This window comes from Sciurus carolinensis, chromosome 4, assembly GCF_902686445.1.
Source record: "Sciurus carolinensis chromosome 4, mSciCar1.2, whole genome shotgun sequence".
Classification (NCBI taxonomy): Eukaryota; Metazoa; Chordata; class Mammalia; order Rodentia; family Sciuridae; genus Sciurus; species Sciurus carolinensis.
Window position 1 is genome coordinate 152,480,130 of NC_062216.1, and position 27,033 is coordinate 152,507,162.

At 43.0% G+C, this 27,033-nt stretch overlaps 1 protein-coding gene across 1 annotated transcript; it reads left to right on the plus strand.

Annotated features, from left to right (window-relative positions):
* The first annotated feature begins 3,444 nt into the window (after positions 1-3,444).
* On the plus strand, positions 3,445-26,591 carry Amdhd1 (amidohydrolase domain containing 1). The gene is made up of 9 exons (XM_047551689.1): positions 3,445-3,781; positions 8,886-8,992; positions 10,743-10,807; positions 12,356-12,633; positions 14,418-14,643; positions 17,253-17,377; positions 24,209-24,302; positions 24,951-25,111; positions 25,931-26,591. The coding sequence occupies exons 1-9, from the start codon at positions 3,645-3,647 to the stop codon at positions 26,016-26,018; spliced, it is 1,281 nt and encodes a 426-aa protein (XP_047407645.1). The 5' UTR covers positions 3,445-3,644; the 3' UTR covers positions 26,019-26,591.
* Positions 26,592-27,033: the final 442 nt, after the last annotated feature.

The following is a 27,033-nucleotide window of genomic DNA, read 5'->3' on the forward strand; positions in this document are numbered from 1 at the left end:
GACATGGGAGTCCAAAATACATCCTGCTGGTTAATTTAACCACTTCTTACATTCCCCTGACAGTTACCCAGTCATATCTGTTCGGTGAGTTGGGATCTTTGAAGAATGGTATCCTAGGGACAGCAGAATGACACTATGGAAAGCCCCCAGCCTTGGAGAGCAGGCAGGTGACTCCTGTCCCCAACTTAGCACTTTTTCTCAGGCCTAGTGCATCTCTTCTACCAAACGTGGATCACAATACCTTTCTTACAGGTTGGTTGCAATTTTCAAACACAGTGGGTTGACGGGGAAATGATGGCTTACACTTTTTTCAAACTGGGCACTGGCTAGATCTGTCCTCTTTCTAGTCCACTCTGACTTGTGAATAGCCATCAGCATTTGACAAGAGTAGGAGGTAAAGTGACAACTAACTTTCATGAAACACCCTGAATCAAAATTCTTGAAACCTAGTCGTTAGGGAGGACTCTACTGCCAACATCAGGGTGAATTTGGGGCCGTTGGCCCACATGAGTACAGAGTCTTAACATTCCAAACTTGGGGAAGTGAGGGAGGAGGACCTGGGTTTTATAAGGCCCAATCCTAAAGTCATAGGCCAGTCCTAAATATCATTAACAATAACACTGTCTCCCAGATATTATTGAAGGCAGTATGTGTTTGGTTTTCACAACTCTCTGCCTACAACCCAGTGTAAATGGATTTCCAGACTCATCATGAGATAGAAGGCTGGGTTTATTTCCCATGTCCATACAAGGATCTAGACAGGTTCTCTCAGACCCAATACCTTTCACACTTTTTTCCCCACCTCCTCCCCGCCCACCTTGGACAAATACTGTGAACTTTGTCCTTGGATGGTGTGGGGACACCACAGCTAGCAGTTTTTTGTTTACCCAACAGCCAGAAGCCACTAGGTCCTTGGCCTGCAGCATGAGCTGCCTCTTCTGATTAGGTCAGGGCAGAAACAAGGATGAGAAACTGACTTTCAGCCTGACCTCTAAGTCCCAGCTCACGTCAAGCTTAGTATTTTCTGTGGACTTTTCTATTGACATTTCTGATTGCCTCTTTAGCAAAATGAGAAAAATAAATAGAGGTCAAGGTGAAGGAGAAATAGGGGAAGGGAATCCAGAAATGTGAGCCAGGCTGTGAAAAGTACTTGGTAAAGTAAGAAGTGCTATAGGGATGCTGGTTATTACTAAGGAAAATTCTGAGCTCCTTATCCCTTTGTAACACTGAACAGTAACCAAGGAGACAAATTGCTCTGATCCCTCCTGCTTCTGCAAACCTTTTGTTTGCAGCTGCTTCCTGGGTAATGTTGTCTATCTGGATTGTCAGTCAGATGCAGTCAGTTCATCCACAAGTATCAATGTCCATGAAAAAGAAATGTAAGTTATTTAGACTTGTCTGGAACTTGTAAGCTTTAAGTTCAGTACATGGTACCTTCTTTGAATCAGGAGAGGAATTAGTTCTACTATCTGAAATCTAGTCCTTAACTGACTAGCAGGACTTGAGATAAACTATTACTAATAATCACACCTGGTACCTGTTCAGAGTAAGGCACTAGGTTAAGTGATTTACATTTTACTTAAAGCTCAAACAAATCCGTAAAGCAGAAATAACTTTCCGTATAATAAGGATAAGAAAACTGTGATTTAGGAAAATATTAGTGAATTTTCCTAAGATCAAGCAGATCTTAAGTAACAGAAGTGGAAATAAAGACAAGTTTATTGAATTCCAAAGCCTTCTATTTTTCTATATTTTTATACTTTATAATTGCATAAATCTGCAAATATGCCTGAAATTGAAAAGTTAAATTAGATATTAAATGAAAAGTGAAATCTTAAGCAAAAAAAATTTATTATGTAAAATTTTATAATTGAAAAATTCTTTTAAATTTTATAATATAAAATTTTAGTATTTTTCTATGACTTAGTGACTTTGTTTCTATTCCCTACCATTTGTCCTTTTAAAACTGTGTACACACACATGCACACACACACACCTCTGTTTGTGTATCTGAGCTAATTTGTGGATAATTTAGGGTTTTTTTTTCCCCTTTTAGGATCTCTTTCACTCATATTGTCTATTTAATTCCTTTCCAATTTCTTTCTTTCTCTTTCCTACCTAATCTCTGTCACTTAGAGGCCATAGTATAATGCTAAAGTATATTTTTATTGTGTTCGTTCAAAGGAGTTTTTGCTGTTTTTAATTGTAAAACGGCTTTAAAATGTCACAAAATTAACTTCCTTTTGTATTTTGCGTTTCACAGGTTTAGCCTGCTTTTATGGTGTATTATTTGTGTTCACATCTGTCTTCTTTTTGATTGTTAATCTGTGCTGCACAGGGAAAGTGTCTTTCTTGTCTTTTTACGTTCCATAAGACCTAACACTTTCTAATAAAAATGTACTGCATAAACCAAATAAAGTAATTAAGAATCAAAACAAAATCTGGTGCCTGCCAGTGTTCTCCCAGCAGTTGATGGACAGGAAGAAACGGGGTGAGAATAACACACCATCTCACTTAAACTAACTCGATTCTGTCTCCAACCTGGACGGTGCAGTCCCCACCAGACGCCGTTGGCCTGCGGCGGGGCGGCCACCGAGCTCCAGCCTGTTTTACCTCAACGCGTCTGGATCCGGGAACCGCTCCGATTTATCCTTCGGGAAGGCGTTGGGGACAAAGTGGGCAGAGGCGCCAATCGACTGTCTAAATCTAGGCTCTAGCCTCCACTGCCCCGGTACCCCTTCATCCTGGGGACCTACAGCAGAACTGGCCAACCGAAAAGTGCGCGGCACCCGCCACCCTGCTTCGCTGCCGCGGGGACCCACGAGGCGCCCCGCCACCGCATCCCCCTCCGCCCCACCCCCAGGCTCCCGTCTCCTCCGTCCGCTGCCCTCCGCGGCCCCAGCCCCCTGTGCAGAGTTTCCTGCCGACTTTGTCCCCTCCCGGGGCTCTAGCCCCAGGTTCCAGTCTCAGCCCCTTGGACAGAGCCTCCCACCATGCTGTCACCACGGGGGATCTACCCCCGAATTCCCGCACCTGCTCCGGGACAGAGGATTCCCACGAACCCTGCATCCTTCCAGGGGGTCTATCCCCAGGTTCCCGCACCTGCCCCTGGACAGAGGTCCCTTCTCAGCACTTCCCCTGGGGGCTCTATCCCCGGGATCCCGCCCCAACCCCTCGGGCAGAGGTCCCCCTGTCCTGCGGCAGGACTCTACGCCCAGGCTCTCGCCCTGGCCCTCCGGACCTCTCGCGTACCGTCCTGGTGCCCGCACCCCTGGAGGACCCCCTTCCCATGGCCAGTGATCCCTGCATCCCGCCCTGATCTGCAGGTGACCGAGCTGCAGCGTCCTTATGTGAAAAGTAGGGACATAAGCTCTACCTTATTTACCCAAAGCGTGAAAAGGCGACCTAAAAAGACTGAAGTCCGTGATCAAGTTTATTGGTAATCGTCAAACTTGGTATTATTATTGTCGTTGTGCCTGAACTCTCGCCCGCAGCAACCTAGGGGCAGCGTCCGCGGGTGCCCGCCCCGCCCCGCCCCACGCTCCGGACTCCGGAGGCTCCGCTCGCGGCCCCGCGCCGGACTCCGCCATCCCGCTCGCGGTTGGAGCCCGGTGGCCTTCGCGAGACCCGCGACGCGCGGCGACATGGCGGGCGGCCACCGCCTCCTGCTGGAGAACGCGCGGCAAGTGGTGCTGGTGTGCGCCCGCGGCGAGCGCTTCCTGGCCGGCGACGCTCTGCGCAGCCTGGCGGTGCTGGAGGGCGCCAGCCTGGTGGTGGGCACGTAAGTGACCGGCGCCCGGGGGAGGGCTGCCAGCGCCGGAGTCCTCCGCTGAGGCGCGGATCCGCATAGGCTCCGCAGCTTGCGGTACTTTCAGCCGAACCAGTTGAAAGTTTCCCGGCAACTTAAAGAGACAGTGGCAAGCCGGTCCTTTAGGCGCCTGGTGTTAGCATGTGGGACTGCTTTGGGTTGCCGTCGGTGAAAAAAAGTTCTCAAGCTGACGACTCCATTAGAATGCATCCGGACCCCGCTTCTGTCGCTAAAATACCATTGTCCAACAATCAGAGGGGTTTCGTGTCCTCTTCTGGAGGTGCAACCAGGGATCACCTTTGTCAGATGGGCTGGGATTTCTTCTTTCCTTCCCTCTATTCTCGGATTTTTTTTTTTTTTTTTTTTTTTTTTTTTTGTACCTAGGATTGAACCCGGGGCCACATCCCCAGCCCATTTAAATATTTTATTTAGAGACAGGATCTTGCTGAGTTGCTTAGGCCTCGCGAAATTGCTGAGGCTGGCTTTGAACTCTCAATCCTCCTGCTTCAACTTCCCAAGTCGCTGGGATGACAGGGGTGCACCACTGCATTCATCTCATTCCCGGACCTTTAAATCAGCACCTCTGGGGATGGAGTTCTGAAGCCTGAACATTTTTAAAAGAACCTCTCGGATCCCTGCGGTCTGCACACTTAAAGTCCAAAAACGGGAAGACAAATGGCAGTGACTTTGGGTGATAGGGATCGGGATTTGACCTGATTAAAAGAGGTTATTTTCGGTTATTTTCTCTTCACCTTCTGTTCCCTGTCAAACGTGAATAAAAGAACAAAGTTTGGGAAGGCCACCTGGAGTAGGACTGGGGGTTGGATAGGGATTTGCATCCTATCCCCCAGGTTCCTGCCAAGATTGAACCGGATGTGGCAAACAGACCTCTGCTTATCTGAGGCTGCTCAGGGTTGCCTAAGAGCTCAGATTTTAGGGACTTTGGTTTTGTTTTCAATTAATATATGGACGAAAACAGCGTCACTTTCGAAAATTTGTTAAAATCAAAATCGCACACTTGCTTAGAAAGTTGAGAAAATATTTACTCAGGTTGGGAAACAGAGACTCCATAGAAGTTATACTAATACTACCAACATGTCTTGGATTCCAAGACATTCTATATCATGTTCACATCAAAACCACATAAAACAGAAAAGGAAAAGGAGGCAGTTGGCTTTGGTCTGGCTGGTGGTTTTCTTGATTTGAATCTGCTTCATGGTTAGAACTTGTTGGACTTATTATATTAAAATACAGTCACAGGAATATTCAGAACTTTACTGCTCAGAAATGACTGGTACTGGATTGGGTTTTTATTTCACTTACTATCATCACTATTTTAGACACATGCAATATAAATCATGGGATTGAAATAGTTTGTTTTTTTTTTTTTTTTTTTTTTTTTTTGGTGATTGCAGTTGCTTTGAAATTTGTTTCCTGCCTTCATTATTTGAATATTTTAAGTTAAAAACTTTTTCAGGGTGAATCGTTTAGGTAATTGTCTCAAATTTTCACATTCTTTTCCTTATGCAGAACCTGTGTGTCCAAAGTCAACCTGATCCTGCTTCCCTTTGGTAGCCAAGAAGAGAGCAAGCTGGGAGAGAGAGTTGGGGGTGGGGAGGGAGAGGTGTGCTGAGGATGGAAGAAGTTCCATTTCAAAGTCTGAAATGGATCAGTTTTAGTGGTGTCTTCTGATTAGATTGAATCTCAGCAAGATTACCAACAGTCAATTCCTTCTAGGCTCTAGAAAAGAAAACAGTTGGAGGAATTCCAGAAACTCCCCCTTCCTAAAAATATCTCAGTGATTATCTGCCATGGAACCTAAATTCCACCAAAGGGGTGTGTATATGTGTGTGTGTGTGTGTGTGTGTGTGTGTGTGTGTGTGTGTGTTTGGTGGCTAATCTTAAAGAAGCTTCTGATTCTGTCACCAGAAGGTAGGAAGAGAAGCACTGACTGTCACTTTCTTTACAAGTGTCTCATCCAAAGGCTAAAACCAAGATGGAAATGTCATAATGAACAAAAGAAGTAGGGAGGGCTGGGGTTGTGGCTCAGTGGTAGAGCGCCCCCTAGCAGGTGTGAGGCACTGGGCATATAAATAAATGAAAGATACTGTGTCCATCTCCAACTAAAAATATGATTTTTAAAAAAAGAAGGAATGAGAATGCAAATTCATCCACAAGGGCAATTTGTTATAGCTTGTCAGAGAGGAAAAAAAAAAAAAAAGAAAAGGAAAAGGAAAACATTGAAGCAAAAACTGATGAGTGCTTTGTCCTCCCTCTTGGAGGCCAGTAAGAGTCAAGCAGATGACGAACCTAAAAGAAGCAGGGTCTTTCCATTCATTCATCAAACATGTACTGAGCTGTTAGATGGTGGTCAGCACTGGGGTGCAAAATGGCTGAGACTGGTCCTGCTCTCACAGAACTGAGTCTACCAAGGGACAAGATGCAGGAAAAGATAATTGTAACACTGTATGGTAAGGGCAAAGGTAGAGAGTATTGTTATGGGGTGCATGAGAACCACAAACCATCATGCATATTGAGCCAAATTGAAAGGGAAAAAAGGGTTTTTTAATGAGCCAGGCAAACGGTGGCTGGGAGCAGGCTAATACCTCAAAGAATTCCCAGCCCCTAAATTTTGGAAGTACAGCATTTATAAAGGCAAAATTCACAAAAACCACAAGGACAATTGAGGCACATGTAGGTCAGAAAGACCCTGTAGAGAGTTATTTTGATTACATGAGAGAATAGTTTTGATTACACATTTCAGAGTCATTTTTGTTAGACATCAGGCCCCACGGTCAGGAATGTGAGAGATCCCACTGTACTGTCCACATAGACGCAGCTTCAGGAGGCTGAAAGGAAAACATGATAAGCAAGCGCACAATGGAGTCAGGTCAGAACAAAATGGCGTTACTTTGGTTATTTTTCCATTTCAGTATGTGCAGGGTGGGGCTTTTAAGAACTGTACAAAGGGCCACCTAACCAATGGGAGAGGTGTCAGATCTATCTGTCCGTAAAATAAGAGCCGCTTTTAGGCTTTAGGAATTGAGACGATCTATGTGTCGATTCCAAAGTTTCACAGAGCATTTGGAGAGCCACTGGAAGAAGTGCTGAGCTGCTCAGTCGTACTCATTATCATTTTCACGTGAGGCCTGCCCTGATGAAGCAGCGGGCCTGCTGGTTTGCTTTGCTGCTTTCAGAAGATTCTGTAGAATTGTTCTTTCTAGACTTTTCAAAACAGGAAGTAAATAAAACAACAGCAACACTTACCTGTTCCTTTTTTTTTTTCCTTAAAAAAAAAAAGACCTGTGATGTATATTTATTGTGGAAAAAGTGAGAAGTAACAAAGAATCCCAGCATTATGTATCAGTATAAGGCACCAATAAAAAATATGGGAAAAAAGAAGTGAGAAAATACAAATAAACAAGAAGAAAAAAAACCAATCACTCAAATCCAACATTCGGTGAGCCAGTGTCAACTGGTTCCTAAAAATATCTCAGTGATTATCATGGAGCCTAAATTCTACCAGAGGGATGTGGTGTGTGTGTGTGTGTGTGTGTGTGTGTGTGTGTGTTTTCATTTATGTGCTTCTTCCTTCAGATGTTTTTCTATGCAGATAGAAATACATAAACATACAGTTTTGTAAAGAAATGGAGGTATACTGTTTTATATTCTTGTTTTTTTTTGTTGTTGTTCACTTAGTAATAAACAGTGAAAATCTCACCAATAGATGACACTAATAGATATCTTTGTCATATTTAATAGCTACTTAAAAACATTTTTAGGAGAATACTTTTATTTCTTTTGATAACTGTCTGCAGACACAAGCCTTTGTTCAAACATTTTTGGAAACCACCAATGAATGAGAAGCCACAGATTGTAGATAATCACGTGATTAGTATAGTCAGGAAGGGACCCAGTGCCCTCAAAAGTGTCCTCCTGCACAGACTGAGCTGTCAGAGATTTACTTCTTAGGTTTGACCCTGTTAAAACACAATCCTTCCTAGAGCCGGTCAGTTATTAACGCTTTCCGCAGGGTAGTTTGTCAGCTCTTTCGCTCAATGGCTTCTGGTTACTACAACTTCCTGCCAAGTGCAGCACAGATCTGATAGAGAAGGAGAAAAATAGTCCCGAGAACATTCTCTTTGGTCAGATTCTAACCCTGCTGGTCTTTTCCACCGCCAGGTTCACTGCACAGTAGGAAAGACCATTGAATTGGGCTAGATAAAAGCTGTTAATGATAAAGAATTGTATTCATAGGATATAAAACCAAATTTCAAATTTTAATTTCTTATTCTATCCCTAAAAGTGTCCTCCTCATAACCCCAACCATTTCCTCCCCTTTTATAACATCTACCTTTTCATCCAGTTTCTGCTCCTCCTCTCTTATATTGTTAGGTTACCCAAACCACTTCCATTCCTGAATCTCCTACCCTCACCTGCTTTTCATGCCTTTTCAGCTTTCAGGATGACAGTCCTGAACCTCCATTTTGGAAACACTAATTTGTAAACACCCAAACTAACAGTGGCTAAAATAGAATAGAGGTCTATTTCTCTGCTACATAAAACTTCAGAAGTTAAGACACAGGGCTAGTTGATGGCAGCACTCTGTGGAGTTGTCAGGGTCCAGGCCCTGACCACCTTGCTCCACTGTCTGTGGTCAGCTTTCTCACAGAGACTCCATGATTCACGATGGCTGCTCCATCTCTAGTTATGGATTTACATTCCAGCCAATGAGAACAGGGGCTGAAAACAATCCTACTGGCTAGAATGTGGTCACATGGCCACACATGGCTGAGGGGAGCCTGGGAAATGTAGTTTTTATTCTGCATGGTCATGGCTTAAGGTTCTAGTACCGTGGGAAAGGGGAACATTGATTTGGGAACAAGCAGCAAACTTGTTACACGTGGTTTGACTTTCTGTCTTCAGTGTAGCTTGACTCACTTTCCCAAAGACTCAAGTTTCAAGAGAGAAACAAAATAAATGTTGACTGACATCAAGAAATCCAAAACATAGTTTAAATAATCAAATTTCTCACAAGATTTCCCTAAATTTACTAATTTTTTTAATTTTACTTCAGTGATGGGTTTATAAAAGCTATTGGTCCTGTTGATGTGATTCAAAGACAGTTTTCTGAAGAAACTTTCGAAGAAAGAATTGACTGCTCTGGGAAATGCATCCTACCAGGTACTTGCCTCTTTTTCACAAAGATCTGAAAGCATTTTTAACAGGTACTGCAGGAACATAAAAAGGAAGAAGGTTAGCTTGTTTTAAACAGGGTCTTACAGTAGTATGAAAAAATAATAATGGCTCCATGGATTGAATTTTTCTTTGAATGTCTAGCTGCTTTATAAGGATGAGTTCATAGTGAATCCTTATAACTACCTCGTGAGGTAGATGTCATTGTCTATGTGTTACAGATTAGAAAACTGGAGGTTAGTGAACTATCTTACCCATGACTGTAGAGCAGGTAAAGGAAAAACAGGGAATCAAATCCTTCGTTTCTTTTACTTCTTCCCACTCACATGCTAAAGAGAAACCAATGCATTGTGTTTAAGTTCCAGAACAGTTAGGATGACTTTATTAGTCCAATGCATAGGGGAGGCAAGTAGTACAGCAGCTGTCTCTAGTGCCATAAATACTCTAAATTTGTATGAAGACTTAGAGACACCTGAGAGATTTCACTGCAGTTCACTTTTAACACACACAAAAAAATTTATTAACTATCATCTACATTATCTCTCTAGTATGATTTTAGGTGACCACTTGAGAGAAATCTCACAAATTTTGAGTTTGACACAAACATAGGGGCTTTATATCTAAGTTTATTTATATAAAACTATATATACATTTTAATATAATTAATTTATATAAAATTTTTGTATTTAAAAAATGTGTGTTGAGCCAGGCTTGGTGGCACACACCTGTAATCCCAGCAACTCAGGAGGCTGAGGCAGGAGGATCGCAAGTTCAAAACCTGCCTCAGGAGCAGAGAGGCGCTAAATAACTCAGGGAGACACTGTCTCTAAATAAAGTACAAAATAAGGCTGGGGATGTGGCTTGGTGACCAAGTGCCCCTGAGTTTAATCTCCGGTACTCAAAAAAAAAAAAAAAAAAAAAAAAAGTATGTAGACACATCTGAATGAGCCTCTATGTTCTGGTTTTCGGGGGTCAGGATACAAAGTCAGGGTGAAATGTTATAAGAAAAAGAAGAACGTGATAGAAAACAATCTGAATAGGGGCTTTGAACTTAGTCTAATCAAAACCATTTATGAGCCGTTTTAAATTTTTTGGGGGTGGGGAGTTACTGGGGATTGAACTCAGGGCACTTAACCACTGAGCTGCATCCCCAGCCCTATTTTCTATTTTATTTAAAGGCAGGGTCTCACTGAGTTACTTAGTGCCTCATTTTTGCTGAGGCTGACTTAGAACTCGAGATCCTCCTGCTTCAGCCTCCTGAGCTGCTGAGATTACAGGCATGCACCACCACACCTGGCTTGTTTTAAGTATTTGATAACGACACACTTTACTAAAATGTACTGGCTAAACAAAAGTTCCAAGTGATTGCTAAAGTTTTTCTTTCTTAAAGATAGATTCATTTTTTGTATTTTTCCTTCTCAAAGTTGCAGCGGGGGTTGGGAGTTGTATCATTGTTCCTTGGTGATACGGTCCTTGGTTTTGCTCAACTAATGATTTTGATAACCTGGTTTAAAGGCTTGTTTGCTGAGCATGGACTTTCTGGGCCAAAAACATCTGTGAGGATTATTGTCACCAGGTTGAGCTACTTTCCTGCATTAGAAGGTTCAAATGAGCCAGACGGAGGAGCCCTCCTGGATGGTGGCCACCATGCTTCCCTAAAAGCAGCATGGGGCAGATTGCCTGCTGTCAAAGTGCCTCCTGCTCTTAACTCTGTGGTGACCTGATTTATTGATTGCAGGTTTGGTGGATGCCCACACACATCCCGTATGGGCTGGGGAGAGAGTCCACGAGTTTGCAATGAAGGTAAGTGCACTGAATAATGGCAAATCCAAATAAAGTACAGTCCTTTTTCTAAAGAGTCACAGGCTGTCCACCTTTGCCACACGAGTCTATGTGTCTTTTTAATATATCTGCCTGAGTAAGGGAAACAAATGACAACAAAATGTATTTATAACCGCCCCAGATCTTTCTATCATGTGTAAGACTGGCAAACACTTGAAGTAGAATAGCGTTGGAAAATTCTTAGCCGTGCCCTCCTTTTAGAACAAAGCTGAGCATCTGACCCTCTGATTTTTCCTTTTTTTTCCCTTCAAGTCACTCCCTATAGTACCATTTTTTTTTTTTTTTGGTACTGGGGATTGAACTCAGGGGCACTTTATTACTGAGCCACATCCCCAGTCCTATTTTGTATTTTATTTAGAGACAGAGTCTCACTGAGTTACTTAGCACCTCACCATTGCTGAGGCTGGCTTTGAACTTGCAATCCTCCTGTCTCAGCCTCCCGAGCCGCTGGGATTACAGGCGTGTGCCACTGCACCCAGCTTATAGTAGCATTTGAAACTGTTTGAAAATCACCATTCCATGGGGCCATATGTGGAAGAGTGCATGACAAAATAATCACAAAAATAAGAAGTATTATGCTATTCTCTTTTCTAATAAAAAAAAGAGACTTATTAAGAATTATAAAAGTCTCTGCTAGTTGAGTATTATCCAAAATCCTTGGTTGGAGCCCTTTTCACATTGTTTAAGGAAAAAAAGAAAAAAAGGCAGCTGAGTAGAATTATTTCAGAAAAAAGGAAAAAACGTCTTCAAGTATATTTCTTCTTCAACAAACTAAAACTCTTTTTAAGACCATTTTATTAAGTCAAGAATTTCAGAGCCAAGGCAGCGCTGGAGATGTGCAGTCCAAGGCTGTCATTACATAGGTGGAGAAAGTCGGGTCCAGAGAAGGGAGGGTGTTGACTGAGGTCACCCGCTGAGCTTGGCAGAGCCGGCTGAGAGCTCGGGCCAGGAGATCCAGGCCCACACTCTGCAGTACAGAGTAACTGAAGCCACCGGACCCAGGAAGAGCCTCTCTATTTTCTTGAGTGATAAACGTCAGGCTCCAAACTCTGGTGCCCAAATATCGAGATATGGAAATGGCTCTGGGTTTCTTTAGGGGAGGTTTGAATAATTGTAGTGATGGTCCCTGAACCCCCTACCCTTTGTTGTTTCAAACATGCTGAGACATGTATGGAGGACTGAGACTCAGCTGGTACACACTGGGGTTAGGGTTGTTAAAATATTGAAATTCCCTTGTAACAGCACTAATTGATTGCTGCCTCCCTGGGACCCCAATTGCCTACACAGCATATCTCCCCTTTCTGCCTCTCCAGCGCCTTCCTGGGACCCCCTCCCCAGCTCCCTTCAATCTGGTGCCTGGCAGAGTGCAGCTTTAGGACAATGGGCATCCTTTCTGGTGTGGTCAGTTGGTGCTTGTGCCCTCTTGCTTCTTAATCGTTTTTAAATATCCCCCTTGGAGGTAGGTTCGATGCCTGTCTGCGACCTCCCCTGAATGAGCCGTGTGTTCAGTTGGCAGGGGCCACGTACATGGAAATTCACCAGGCGGGGGGAGGGATCAACTTCACGGTGGAGCGCACCCGCCAAGCCTCGGAGGAGGAGCTGTTCTGCTCCTTCCAGCAGCGGCTTCAGTGCATGATGAGGGCTGGCACCACGCTGGTGGAGTGCAAGAGCGGATACGGCCTCAACCTGGAGACGGAGCTCAAGATGCTGCGAGTGATCGAGCGTGCCCGGCGAGAGGGGCGCGTCGGCATCTCGGCCACTTACTGCGGGGCTCACTCAGTGCCCAAGTAATCTCAGCCGGTGGGACCAGGGTGGAACTTAATGGGAACGAAGCGCAGACTGCGTTCCGGGGACGGAGGTTGCATCTGTACTTTAGCTCTTGCAAGAGACCGGTAGAAACAAGGCTTTGGAAAGATGTTCAGCTTCTAATGACCAGCCACTTTGGACAGGTGGTTTTAGGATGGAGCTACATCCAGCCCCATCAGTTTTATCAGTGATGAGATAAGAGGAGACGTTTCAAGCTCTTTTAGTTTGCAAAAAGAAATGACCCCTTTGTAGTCCTTTAAAAGTGTAGATGCTAATATGAATAATCTCCTCTGGTAAATTAATTTGCATAAAAGCACTAAAGTAGCATAAAAGAAGAGATTATACTAATGCCCTATAGAAGAAAGAGCAAACCTTAGGTGACTCAGAAGAGTCCCCCAACGTTAAAGAAACTAAAAAAAAAAAAAAAAAAAAAAAAAAAAAAAAAATTAAACTATAAATATCCCAGTGATCTTTATTGTAAGTTTTAGCATTTATATTTCTGAACTTATTAAAACTTAAAACTGCACTGAGACATTTTTACACAGTCTGTTTATAGAAAAGAGTAGATTTTTATCCCCAAATGTAATAGAAAGTATGATAGTCTTCCCTCACACAAACACACACACACACACACACACACATACACACACACACACAGAAATACAGTGTGGTATGGTCTCTGACTTTGCAGTGATGAAACCTGAGTTCGAATCCAGCTTAGCCCCCTCTAGTTGGGTGACTTTGAGGATGTGACAGCTTTTTTGAACATGAATTACAAATCTGTACACAGAACTGCATAACATCATCTTCCATAGGATTGTCTCGAGAAATAGAAATAATTTATGTAAGCACCCATCTCCTCATGTTCAACCTATATCCACTTTCTGAATGGTGACACAGAGCAAGAGCTTTCCATGTGCCCAGTACAGGGTTGAGGTGTTGCAAAATTCTATCTGCCAGTGACCCTCAGAGTTCTGTGTCTCAGTTCCCTAAGGTGCAAATCACAACTACCTAATAAGTCCAAAGTTGTGGAGCCAGCAAGAGGTGGGGCTCTGTGTCTATCGGATTTTAAAAGCCCAGCCCTTTCCAAGATGGAATGACCCCAAATTTTTAGAAAGCATTTCAAGGTCTCCTGTTGTCCTCTTTGGCCATGTCCCCTGGTAGTGAGACAGGAAGCCTTAGCAGATGCTTCAGGAAACATTGTGGAGAAAGAGGAAGGAAAAGGCAGGGTGATAGCTGGGTACTAGGTGAAGGAACCACAGTTGGGTTTTCAGGGAAGCATCCAGGATGTCGTACAAGGGTCCTTGATGGGGAAATTCACCTTTGCCGTCAGGTGGCCTTATTGGCATCCCCAAACAGCATGGGTGTTTTAGTATGGGGGAGAAATTTGTGTCTCTGTCTGTAAGATGGGTACATAAAGAAACCTTGATACCTCTGCTGTCTGGCATGGCTCAGTTAAGAATCCTGAGATTTAGCCCTTTGAAGGTTTGAGGTAATTTACCGATACTGTTTCTCAGGTTCTCCAAATGCCGGATGACTGTTTCTCCATTAAGAAAAAAAAAAAAAAAAAAAATATATATATATATATATATATGTGTGTGTGTGTGTGTGTGTGTGTATGTATATATATATATATTTAAGGATATATTTTAAAGTATATATATATATATATACATATATATTTTATACTCACACACACACACACACACACATATATATATATATATATATTCCCCCTCATGGTAATTTTATTTTCTTCCATCAGAGGAAAAACTGCCAAGGAAGCTGCTGATGACATCATCAAGAACCACCTCCCAAAGCTGAAGGAACTTGGCAGAGATGGGGAAATACACGTTGACAATATAGATGTGTTCTGTGAGAAGGGCGTCTTTGATCTGGATTCCACCAGGAGGATTCTTCAAAGTGGAAAAGAGATGGGGTTACAGATTAACTTCCACGGGGATGAGCTGCACCCAGTGAAGGCTGCTGAGGTACGGCTGACCTTGGACAGGTCCTTGTCAACATGCATTCTTGCACATTCCTGCCATGGAAAACTTAATCCATTTGTTCAAAGTTAAGAGTCACCTTCTGAAAAGACAGAGTGGGGAAATCTGAACAATGTGCAGTTTGCTCTGGTTGAGGCTGGGAAACCCTGACCTCTACTAGAATCTTACTTTTTTTCCCCCTGCAGATCATTTACTCTTTTTTTCTTTTTGATGCTGGAGATTAAACCCAGGACCACACTCACGCTAAACACGTGCGTTACCACTGAGCTACATCCCCAACTTGATCGTTTACTTTTATGATTAACTGTTGATACTAATGGGGGGGAGGATCTCTGTGATTTCAGTTACTGAACTCACAACATACTTTGGTACCAAGCTACACTATCACAGTACTGTAATTTCGTATGTAGCTTCTAGAATCTTCTTGTGGCAGCATCTGGATCAATGCTGGTGGAACACACCATGAACAGTCACAGGATGGTTTCAAATCTACATGTCTTGCCCAGAGTGATTTATTCATCCTTTCAACCTGTGTGCCAGGCACTGTTCTAGGTGTTAGGAACTCAGCAGTGAATAAGACGGTCCCTACAATTGAGAATTTAGACATCTCTCTTCTAAGCTCTGCTGCTTAAAATATAACTGCTCTGAGATGTAAATACAGTTGCAGATATTCCACCTGCATCTCGGGCACAGCTTGGCCAACAGGCCTTCTTGTATCACTTCCGGTCTTGTCTTATGTTTTCTGCCCCAGTGACCAGCGCCATCCTCTGTTTGCTGCCTAAGTAAAAACCTGGGCATTATTCTGACGCCTCCCTCCCCTCCTCTACCATATTCCAACGAATCACCAAAGCCTGCCGATTCTCCTCCCGCATCCATTTCTCTCCCCTCACTGCCTGGTTCAAACCACCTTCAGCTGTCACCTGGATTCCTCCATAACTGTTCTCTTGGCCTCAATCTAGCGTCCACTTTAATCCCTTTCCTTAACCCATTCCCCTTGCAGTTTAAATTTCATGTCCCTCCTTCCCGTAGGACAAATTCCACACGCAGTGTGTGTCTTACCAGGATCTGACCCTGCCTTACCTGCCCATCTTCCCGCCCACCTCGCTCCTTCCCCTTTTCACTCCCACCAGCCTCTCTATCATGAACCAGCCACAAAAAAAAAAAACTACTCTTATTACCCGATGCCTCCGTAAGTGCTGTTCTTTTCCTCTGAACTCCCCTTTCTCTAACTAGTCCTAAATCGCATGTTTCATCTTAGCTATTTTTCTGGGACTTCTTCCTAGCCCTCCCTGAGAGTAGCTTATGGCCTCTCCCAGTCCTTTCCCCATTGGGTTAAAGCCCAGTGACCCCTACAGGACTACAGCATACTGAGCATTGTGCCCAATCCTCAGCCAATCCTGGAAGTCAGCACAGCGCCAGAGTACAGATGACCTTTTGTAAATCAATACTTGTTGAATGTTTGTTGAATGAACACAAACTGGATGGTCACCGAGATACTTTCGGTTACAAAGAGCGACTGATGGGTTATAGAAGTCAATACCCCTAATCAGCAAATCGAGTTTGGAAGAGTGGGGGTGAGTTCAAGGTCAGGAAGAAACTTCCCCGCAGAACATAATCAGTCCTGTGGGTCACCACACTCCCCAGAGCCCCAGTTCAAAATTTCTCAAGCCTGAGCAAGCTGCTGACCAAGGGGTCAGCTCTTCTCTGCTCTGGATGTGGCAATACAGCCTCCCTGGGTCACATCAATGTCAGTCTACTGTCCTCCCCACGTCACCTGTTAGCTTGGGGCTCTTGTGTGTGCAAACTCAACTGGTTGGGAATATGGTAGATGATGAGACTCAGTTCAATGGAATCCACTTTAAAGCAATGCTTCCACCTAATAATCTAGCTCCAGTTTCTCGCCTGGAGGGAAATCAAGTTCAGTTTGATAGTCTCAAATTATTCACATAATTCCACATTTTGAAAGTTCATTTTCTAACTGATATGTTTTCACAGAATGCAATGGCATTCCCAAAGTACCCATCTTTATTGTGTTTTTATGATACTATGACAATTATAATTTATTACCAGTTTTACTCAAACGTTTTATTCTGATCTGTAAGGTTCATGAAATTTTCTGCTTCAGAAACTGTCTGAAAGCATTTGTTGTTTAAAACTAGTATTAAAAGTAGCACCTAGCGGCCAGGAATGGTGGTACATGCCTGTAATCCCAGCAATTTGGGAGGTAGAGGCAGGAGGATCATAAGTTTGAGGCTAGTCTCAGCAACTTAGTGAGGCCCTCAGCAACTTTGTGAGACCCTGTCTCAAAAAGAAAAAGTAGAAAGGGCTGGGAATGTGACTCAGTGATAAAGCACCCCTGGATTAAATCCCTGGTAGAAAAAAAAAAAAAAAAAAGGAACGCCCTGCTAATTTTCAAATATACATCAATTATAAATCCTGTGTCCCTTGAGGGGCTTGTGCTTATGAAAGGCAGTTGACAAGAAAGCTTACAAATAGAGTGTTGCTTTCTTTTTGTAGGAGAACCATTTTCAGGGTGCTGTATCCTTTGTTGTTGCTGTTTGTTAAACCTTTTCCTCTCTGCCCATCCTGCTTAGCTCGGAGCTGAACTGGGAGCCCAGGCAATCAGTCACCTGGAAGAAGTGAGCGATGCAGGCATTGCTGCCATGGCAACGGCCAGGTGCGCTGCGGTCCTTCTGCCAACCACGGCATACATGCTGAGGTGAGAAGACCATTACTCACCCCAACACACCAGGCACCAGCTGTGAGGACATAGACTTCTGAGGTGTCTAAACGTCATGCCATGGTCCCCACAAAAAATGCATGGTCCCTGAAAGATGCAGATGTTGGCAACTAGCTCAGGAAGATGCCAATTCTAGATAAATGTTCTTAAATTAATTACCCTCAGGAAGGAGCTTAGCCCAAATTGCCTTTGAGTGGTGGGATTATCGAGGAACGTGATGCTTTCTTTTTCTTTTCTTCCCCCTGGATTTTGGAAATTTCCAATTTAAAAAATCAACATACATTACTTTTATAATTAGAAAATAATGAAATAGCAGGGCTGTAGCTCAATGGTGGAGCACTTACCTAGCAGGTGTAAGACCCCAGGTTAGCCAGGCATGGTAGCACACGCCTGTAATCCAGAGGTCAGAGGGCAGAGGCAGGAGAATCCCAAGTTTACAGCTAGCCTCAGCAATTTAGCTAGGCCCTAAGCAACGTAGCGAAACCCTGCCTCAAAATAAAAACTGAAAATGTTTGGGGACATGGTTTAGTGGTTAAGCACCCCTGAGTTCAATCCCCTGTACCAAAAAAAGAAAACAATGGAACAGGTTCTGTGATTTTTAGAATGTGCATAAGATGTTAGAGATACTTAGCAGCACTCAGAACCTGAAGGAATGTTTTCTAAAAGGATGCTGGAAGTCCCATGATTGGGAACCAGAAGCCTTCTGACCCCTGTGAGTGGCAGGATGAGGACACATGGAAGTTATATTTTGTAAAAACTCCCCAGAGATTTTGCTGTGGGTGCTCGATGAACCTAGTACTCCTTGTCCACTAACTGCCACTGACCTAGGTCTGCTAGACACGAGATCTGAGGTCCTCTGACCCTCTCCCTGGTACCACTTCCATGACAGCTGCCGAGTCTGTGGTCTGGGAAGCCAGCATTCAAGAGTCTGTTTATTTTCTCTTAGGACGAGGTGCTTTCTGTGCGGTTAGGTTATGTGGTCTTCTGGGGTAGGAGGGGCTTACAGTTTTCAGATAGTGGTTCTCAACTGCAGGGCAATTTTGTCTCCCAGGGGACATTGACATGTCTGCTTGCCACAACTAGGGCATACTACTGACCAGGATGAGTAGAGGCCAGGATGTTGCTAAACATCCCTTGGTGCACAGAGCAGCCCCGACCACAAAGAATTATCCAGAACAAGACATGAACTGTGCTGAGGCTGAGAAAGGCCAGGCTTCAGAATACTCTTGGAAGGGAAAAGAAAGGAATATTTCAGTGCTTTTCTTCAGTATATTATGATTTTATACACACACACACACACACACACATACACATTGTGATTATTATTAATATTCACTTAGTGTAAGAGTAGATGCAATGTAGGCTACAATCAGAAAATGCTGTTCTTGATTTGACCAACTGCTTCTCTTACACATCTCCATAGTCATTGGTCTAAGTCATCAGTCAATATTTAATATGGCTAATTCTCCACCATTCAAGGAATAAGTTTTCATGTGCACCAAAAAAGGCTTTCTTTTCCTTGTTTTTACTTTCTTAACATGAAGTAAAATCTGAGACCATGGCCCTGATTGGTTTGTGTCTTGTTCAGACCACAGGAGCAGTTAAAGAGGACTCACTGCTCTCTGACTTCTGTTCTGATTTTTCTGATCTCCCCAGGAGAGAGCTGCAGGGTCCTCTGAGCTCCTTATACCCTGAGCTCCTTCTTGATTCTCATTTTGACAACAACCATTACCTAGTGCCACTAAAGTTCTTCCTTTAACCATGAAGTTCATAAATATATTTGCACATAATATTTATTCAGGAAACACTTACCTTTTTTTTTTTTTTTTTTTTTTTGGAAGTACTAGGGATTGAACCTGGGGCCTTAGGCTTTCAAGGCAAGCACTCTACCAACCGAGCTACATCCCCAGCCCCTTGCCTTCATTTTTAATGGAGCTTCCTTAAGCTTTTACAGGCTCACACCCTGTCCCCCTAAGTAGGAGGGAGCAGGAGGCCATTGGAATGACCTGCAGGAAAGTTCAAAGCTACAACTGTCCCCCTTATCTGCAGTTTTGCTTCCTGAGATTTTGCTCACCCCTGGTCAACTGTGGTCTGAAAACATTCAATGGAAAAAATCCCAGAAACAATTCATAAGTTTTAAATAATTTTTATCACAGTATTTTGTTATGATAGTTCTAGTTTATTATTATTGTTCTTAATCTTACTGTGCTTCATTTATGAATCAAACTTTGTCATAGATATGTGTATATATATATATATATATATATATATATATATATATATATGTATATATATATAAAGAAGTACAGTTGATATTGGGATTTGGTACTATCTGAGACCTCAGGTATCCACTCGGTTCTCAGAATGTATCACCTGTGGATAGGGGCGCTGCTCCCCTTTCCTTATACCCTACCTCTGCTTCACTGACATGTCATAGTTGGGAAACATTTTCAGTGGTCCTACAAGTTATCAGCCCAGCCTGGGAGTGCTTCAAGGACAGCAATCATCTCTGCATTTCTCATAATTTATTAATTTATGTACCAACCTGTGTTCTGCCAGGCAGTGTTCTAGGCATTGGAGATACAGGAACACATGACAAAGTCCTTGTCCTGAAGGAGCTTACCTTCCAAGGGGAGGAGATAAACAAGGTACTGAGGACAACTGAATATATAAAATATCAGGTGATGCAAAGTCCTAGGAAAAAGTCAAAGTCAAAGTCAGGTAAATGAATAGAGAGCCCTGGCGGGGAGAGGCTGGGATTTTCTTAAGTTGGTCAAGAATAGGTTTTTGATGAGGAATGTTCCAGCAGAGACCTAGAAGTGGAGGAGTGAGCCATGTCTAGGGGAGGGAGGGGGATTGTTTAGGAGAGTGTTCTGGGCCCCTTGAGATGGCCAGTGAAATGGTGGAAATGCATGGGTGTGCTGGGAGCAAGAGTGAGGCCGGAGAGGCCTGAGCAAGGAGTGGGCATGAGATGAGGGCAGAAGGAAGGGCAGACTTGACAGGGCTTTGGTGCAGACTGCAAGCCTGTGGGCGGCTGTCGGGGTTTCGGCCGGACCCCTGGCCCTAGGTGTGGCAAGGCCAAGATGGCGCCTGGCAGGATGCCAGCGTGGTTGAGTATAGCTAGCTTGTGCGCAAACAACTGATGTCGCTTGAGGAAGTTTCAGTGATTGGTTGAGGCCCCCTCATGGACACTGCATGCCTGTATATGCTGCCTGTATCTGTCCATGCTCTCCCCTCGTGCTCTGTATGATGATTGGTCGCTTGGAGGCATATAGTGAGGTGTAGCTTCCCCCAAAAGAGGAAGAAGAAGCAAGAAAGAAAACCACGGAGAAACCTTTTCTATGGTATCAAGAAACGTTCTAGCTGTTTTAACTTTTAACGGAGTTCCGTGATTTTTCAGCAGCTCTCTGAGAGGCTGTTGCATTCTAATTTTAGACAGTTCTGTTCCCATGGTTAAATTTCACAACACTAAGAGCTAATCCAAGTACAAAAACAAACCACACAACTAACACAAAAATAACACACACAACACAAACAATCTGGTACCACTGCATCTATCTATGAAGTTTTAATTTTTTCTGGGTTCTTTACCCTTCACTGCCGGCTACCAATGACGGACTCAAGGTCATAAATGAACTACCTATGACGGACTCAAAGTCATAAATGAAATACCAATGACGGACTCAAGGTCTTAATATGAAAATAAATAATTACCTTTTACTTTACCTGTAGATTCCCGGGTTTCGGCACCACCTATCGCACTCCCTGCCCGCAGAGAGACACGACACCTGGTTCTTTTCAGCTCTTTATTGCGCACGTCTGCCGTGGTTTTCTTTCTTGCTTCTTCTTCCTCTTTTGGGGGAAGCTACACCTCACTATATGCCTCCAAGCGACCAATCATCATACAGAGCACGAGGGGAGAGCGTGGACAGATACAGGCAGCATATACAGGCATGCAGTGTCCATGAGGGGGCCTCAACCAATCACTGAAACTTCCTCAAGCGACATCAGTTGTTTGCGCACAAGCTAGCTATACTCAACCACACTGGCATCCTGCCAGGCGCCATCTTGGCCTTGCCACACCTAGGGCCAGGGGTCCGGCCGAAACCCCGACAGGCGGCCACTGGAACCTTTTTCAATAGCTCAGTGATATGATCTGACCTATTTTTCCAAAAGCTTCCTGTGGCTGTAGATCTTAGGGAGGTGGGGGTGAAGCAGGGAAACCAATTAGGATGCTCTTACAAATATCTTGGCAAGAGGTGAATGTGACTTGAATCCATGGAGATAGCAGGGGGTCTGCATAATATTTGGAACCTGGATGTATTTTTAAGATGGAGCCAGCAAGATTTTCTAATGAATTGCCCTGTGAGGGGGCGAGGGGGTGGGAAGAGGAGTCAAGGATGACTCTAAGGCTGGCACACAGCACTTGCTAACTAGAGGCTTTCTGAATGACTGGCTGCTTTTATGGCCCATCACGTTTTATTGGGCACCATACATGAGATGCATACGCTTTCCATTGAAACTACAAAGAAGTGCCTGTATTTGGGGAAGGAAATAAAAGATTAATGCAACAAAAATGCAATCATGAAAAATTAATGGATGCCTCCAACAAGTCTTTATTGAGCAGCTATTTGTGCCAGACACTCTCCTGGCGCTGAGGGTGCATTGAAGAGTAAGACAGATAGGTAATTCCTGCCTTTAGGAATTTGAGTCTAAATGCACATATTCTGGTAAATGCAAACAAACCTAGAAAAGTTCTGAAGAGAGCTACTCTTTCTGGCTGGTGCAGGGGGATGGAGGTGTCAGTGGCAGGGAAAATGAGCAGGAAAGGGTGAGATGTAGACTGGATTTGGATGACTGCATCTTGGGCATTTTAGGCAAGGAGAATGGCAAACTCAGAAATATCCAGACAGGAAACGGTGGTGGTTGGGGTGCAGCAGCAGGTAGGGGATGGGCAATGAGGCCCTGAGAGGAGGCTGGGCTCAGTTTGTGGAGGGCCTCAAATGCCAAACTTAGGTGGACTTTGTAACTATTTTGGGCATGGCTATAAACTTATGCTCCTCTGCCGCATTCAGAACGCTCCTTGAACATCACGGTATCCTTTATTCAAGCAAACATATTGGTTAAAACCAAGGGTAGGAAGCCCCGGGACAAACACATCATCATTAAAAGAAAAAAAAAAAAAAAATAGGCCTTTCTGCACATGGTTCTTGGCCTCTGCTAGGCTTGTCAGCAAGAGGGGCAGATGCCATGGCCTAAAAAATACCTGACAGCTGGCTCAGTGAGGGCGCCAACCAATAAATGGACATAGGGCCAGGAGAGGGCCTGGGGTCACCCTCAATAGCGGTATTTAACAACCAGTAAGCAGCACTGGTCCATCAAGGCTGAGTTGCAATCCAGGTGTTATCATGAAACATCAGCAAGCAAGCTAGCGCTGTAAGGGCTAACCGAGGAGTAGGGGATGCACTGGGAGGCCAGAGGAGGTGGTAGTCAAAAGGGATGGTTGGGAAGTCTTCCCAGAGGAGGTCGCTTAGGCCTCCACCATGGGCTACGGGACTGCTGACTTAGCACAAATGATCTCATCCACCTACCTATGCCCGCCACTAAGAGGCTGCAACAAATTCCAATAGTTTCTGAAAAGCTCTATCCCTAGAGCTGTCCCTCCCTTCCTTTCAGTGCCTGCCTGAGAAAGCTCAAGGCTGCAAGGAGAAAGTATTTTTTGTTAAAGTCTAAAATCTGTTGATAGGCAGATAGGGCCCCTGAGACCCTCTTACAGCAGTTACTTTGAAAAGCTTGTGATTTTAAGTTCTTGCTCTGCTTCTTTGAGATGTAAATCTTCTCCAACCGAGAGAACTGTCTTCTCAAGAACCTGCGCCGAGCCATCTCTTTGACAGGCAATCATTCAAGCAGAAAACTTTTCCTTTTGTTCCCAGGGCTTGGGCCCCTGCCTCCTGCATAAAGGTACAAGTTTGAATCTCCTCCAGATAAGCACCAATGAAGGAACCCGGATCTCACTGACCAGCCCCCCTCCGCTGTTTTGCCAATTACCACGTCCCTGATTGAGTGCCTGCTACTGCTCCTTCTTTGCTCCCTCAGTCTCTCTTTAAGACCTCCAGTTACCTCTGCACAAATGGAAATTTGGTTAAGTGCATACTGTACTCTTCCCTATTGCAATAGTTATTATTGAACTCAATCTCTCTCATCACTTTAACTAGTATCTGGTTTGTTTATTTTTGACGTCACTTTCGAGTTATATCCTAAAGAATGTAGACTCTTGCCCAGGAGACCCAGGAGATGCCTAATCCAGAAAGAAACACAAACATTTTACACATTAAATTATTGGAACTTTAAAATAGGGCCTACTAAAAATGTTTGAAACTTAAGAAAAAAAGGGTGGGGGGCAAATGGAAAATAAAAAAGTAGCATTATTCTAACCTCATTAGTTGTTTAATTTTGGAGTTATGAAAAGTTTATCAGATTTTGTTAGAAAATTTTATTAGTTTATCGAAAACCGTTTGTTATAAATGATATTTTTCTCCCTTAGCAACAATATCTGAATATGTGTATGAAGATTGCCAAGATAAATGATCACAAATTAAGTAATAGTCAAGTAATTCCAAAAGCAGAATGATAAAAACCAAGAGTCCTAGAGTTCTGCTTAACTCCACCACCAATCACCTAACTTTGACTTTCTGTTTCTTCTTCCAGAACATGATGGGGTTGACAGTCTCAAGTTCTCTTCCATTCTAAACACCTGTCCTATGAAAGTTCCAACTCTTGTGACTGACTGTCATTTCTTTTTCCCCTTAGATTGAAGCAGCCTCGAGCCAGGAAGATGTTAGATGAAGGGGTAATAGTTGCTCTGGGCAGTGATTTCAACCCTAATGCATATTGTTTTTCAATGGTAATTACTTTTTCATGTGTTTTTCAGAGCAGAGTATCTACCAAGCATATAAATAACTCAAAAATATTTCACCATCTGTTAAAATGTATAGAAGTTCTGAAACTATTTCCCTGTCAAACAAGAAAGAAGAAGTGTACATGGTAGAAAAATTGGATTTTTCCTGCACCACATGAACCCCTCTGGGCCTGAAGAGAAGAGAGAAGCTTCTGTTTGCATTATTTTCTGATTCAGCCTTGAGCACTGTGGTTTTACATTAACCCATTTTCCTTCTCTGGAGCAGAACAGAAACTCAAAAAGGTTTTAATAATTGTGTGAATGGAAGATTCATCTTCTACAGAAGGGTCTTGAGGAGTTGGAAATAAATATTAACAACACAGTTATTAAAAGATTTTTTTTCCCAAAGCATAACAACCTTCATGTGTACATTTAGATTTTCCCATAGCAATCTAGCAAGTTCCACCTATACATTTCTTGGTGGGGATGGGGTGCAGGATCAAGCCCAGGTGCTGAGCATGAACTCTGCCCCTGAGCCACATCCTCAGCCTGGACATTTATCCACCTTTATTTGCTGTACTGTGCTGAGAAATGTCCTGAGTAGAAGCTGCTATTCTGTTACTTTCCCCCAATGCTTTTCTTGTCCCGCCTTAGCCCATGGTCATGCACCTGGCCTGTGTGAACATGAGAATGTCCATGCCGGAGGCCTTGGCTGCTGCCACCATCAATGCCACTTATGCACTGGGAAAGTCTCACACGCATGGATCTTTGGAAGTTGGGAAACAGGGAGACCTCCTTGTCATCAATTCATCCAGGTGAGAGTACTCAACTTGGCCGTTTTATTTTATGCCCACTGACATATGTAAAGAGGTTTAAATCCTGTTTCCAGTAGTTATTAGTATCAGGCTCTGTCTACACTCAAACACTCCCCACTCCCCTCTATCTTTACCCATTTCCAACCAGGACATCTGCCTCCCCGTCCCAAGCTTCAACATAGACCAAGTTTTCAGGCCTCATCATGTCTTGTATCTTTCATAGATTTTTAGGCTCTTGCTCTGTTTACTTGGACTTTGGACTCTAGTGTCCTCTGGCATGTGTTTTTGTTTATCTGCTTGGTTCCCGACCTTCTGCTTGCTCCCAGCTAGCTCCAGCTTGTCATCCTGGTTCTGATTAATTCCCTCTCTGACTTCTGAGACCTACTCCATCTCCAAATCTTCCATGGGTCTGCTGCTACCTGGGCCTCCACTATGTCAACTTGGGTCTTATTGTTCTAAATCCAAAAATTGCACATGCTATGATTCTTTGACCCTCACCATGCTTATCACAGCTGTTGGACCCCACATTCAACAGAGGAGAGTGGCCATTATGGTCAGAATCCACTCCTTCCTTTAAAAATTATGTTTATGTTACCATTCGTGCATAATGTAATGAAGCAAATATAAGATCAAGTTCTTAAATGATATTATTAAGCAACACTTTACTTATCATAGACCAGTTAGATATTTAACATTTTGTTAAAAAGCTCAAATACCAATGGCCTACTGTAAATCAAGTTTTTAAATGCATTTACAGTTCATTTACAGAGATGATTTTGACTTGTATTCATTGAAAAAAAATGTTTGATTTCTTTCTAGATGGGAGCATTTAATTTACCAGTTTGGAGGCCATCATGAATTAATCGAATATGTTATCACTAAAGGAAAAGTCATCTATAAAAAATGATAGCCTGGAAGGAAAGAAAAGACACTTCCACTGAATCAAATAAGTCAATATATCTATAAGAGACGATACCTTAGTGGTTAATCAGGATCATGTCATTTAAGCCTAAATATACTTCATTGTATTATTAATCCACTTGAAACCCCCAAGGGATTGATTTGAATTGAGCATGTGCACATGGACATATAAAAAGATAAACCTATAGTGATGATAATCTGAAATCATTAAATGGTTTCACAAAGATTGGTTACAAATATGTTGAAGATTAATATAGGAGGGAATCACAAAAACGCCTTTGTGGGAAAAGCAGACTTGATTTGAAGTGTCCTTTTTGTTTCCGCATCTCAAATTTCAGTTTTAATATTATATTTGGTGAACATAATGAGATGGAAGGAAATCCAAGTGATATGCCCCAAATTAAGCTACAATATACCCTTTTCTAATAAGCAAACAGTATTTTCTTTCCTTACACTGTTTGTCTTTCTAGATGCTCTTCAGATGAATTAGTGTCCCCAGGGGAAGGTGTCCTTCCATTTCTACTGTGTTCAACCCTAACAATAAAGTGTCACAGCAGAAGTCAAGATTCCTCATTTTACACAGGGATATAGGAGCCTTTTGCATTTTGATCAACCCCAATAATGTAGTTTTTAAAAATTGTTAACTCTTTGATTCTCACTAGTTTATAAAAAGATTTTATAACTCTCAATAAATATTTGCTGGTGCTGTTACTATTGTTTCCTTACAGCCCTGAGTGTAGATCACTGGTGTCGTCCATAATAGTTTTTTGTTTGTTTGTTTTAACAAAGTTGAACAAACAAATTACAAAATCATTGGCAGAGTGAATGATTTATTTATATAAATGGGTATTTCTAAAGCCATGTGAATTTACTGAAATCTTTTAAAAATGTTTATGTTAGCTTTGCAAGCACAACTACAGAGTCAAACTTTGTCCTGTTTATAAAAAGTAATTTGACAAGTAAACATGAAATATCAAATTATCATCAAATTTGGGTTAACA

Coding starts and splice junctions, on each gene's coding strand:
- Amdhd1 (XM_047551689.1), top strand. CDS start 3,645: ATGGCGGGCGGCCACCGCCTCCTGCTGGAGAACGCGCGGCAAGTGGTG. Junction 12,634..14,417: donor GGGGCTCACTCAGTGCCCAA/GTAATCTCAGCC, acceptor TTCTTCCATCAG/AGGAAAAACTGCCAAGGAAG. Junction 24,303..24,950: donor ATGCATATTGTTTTTCAATG/GTAATTACTTTT, acceptor GTCCCGCCTTAG/CCCATGGTCATGCACCTGGC.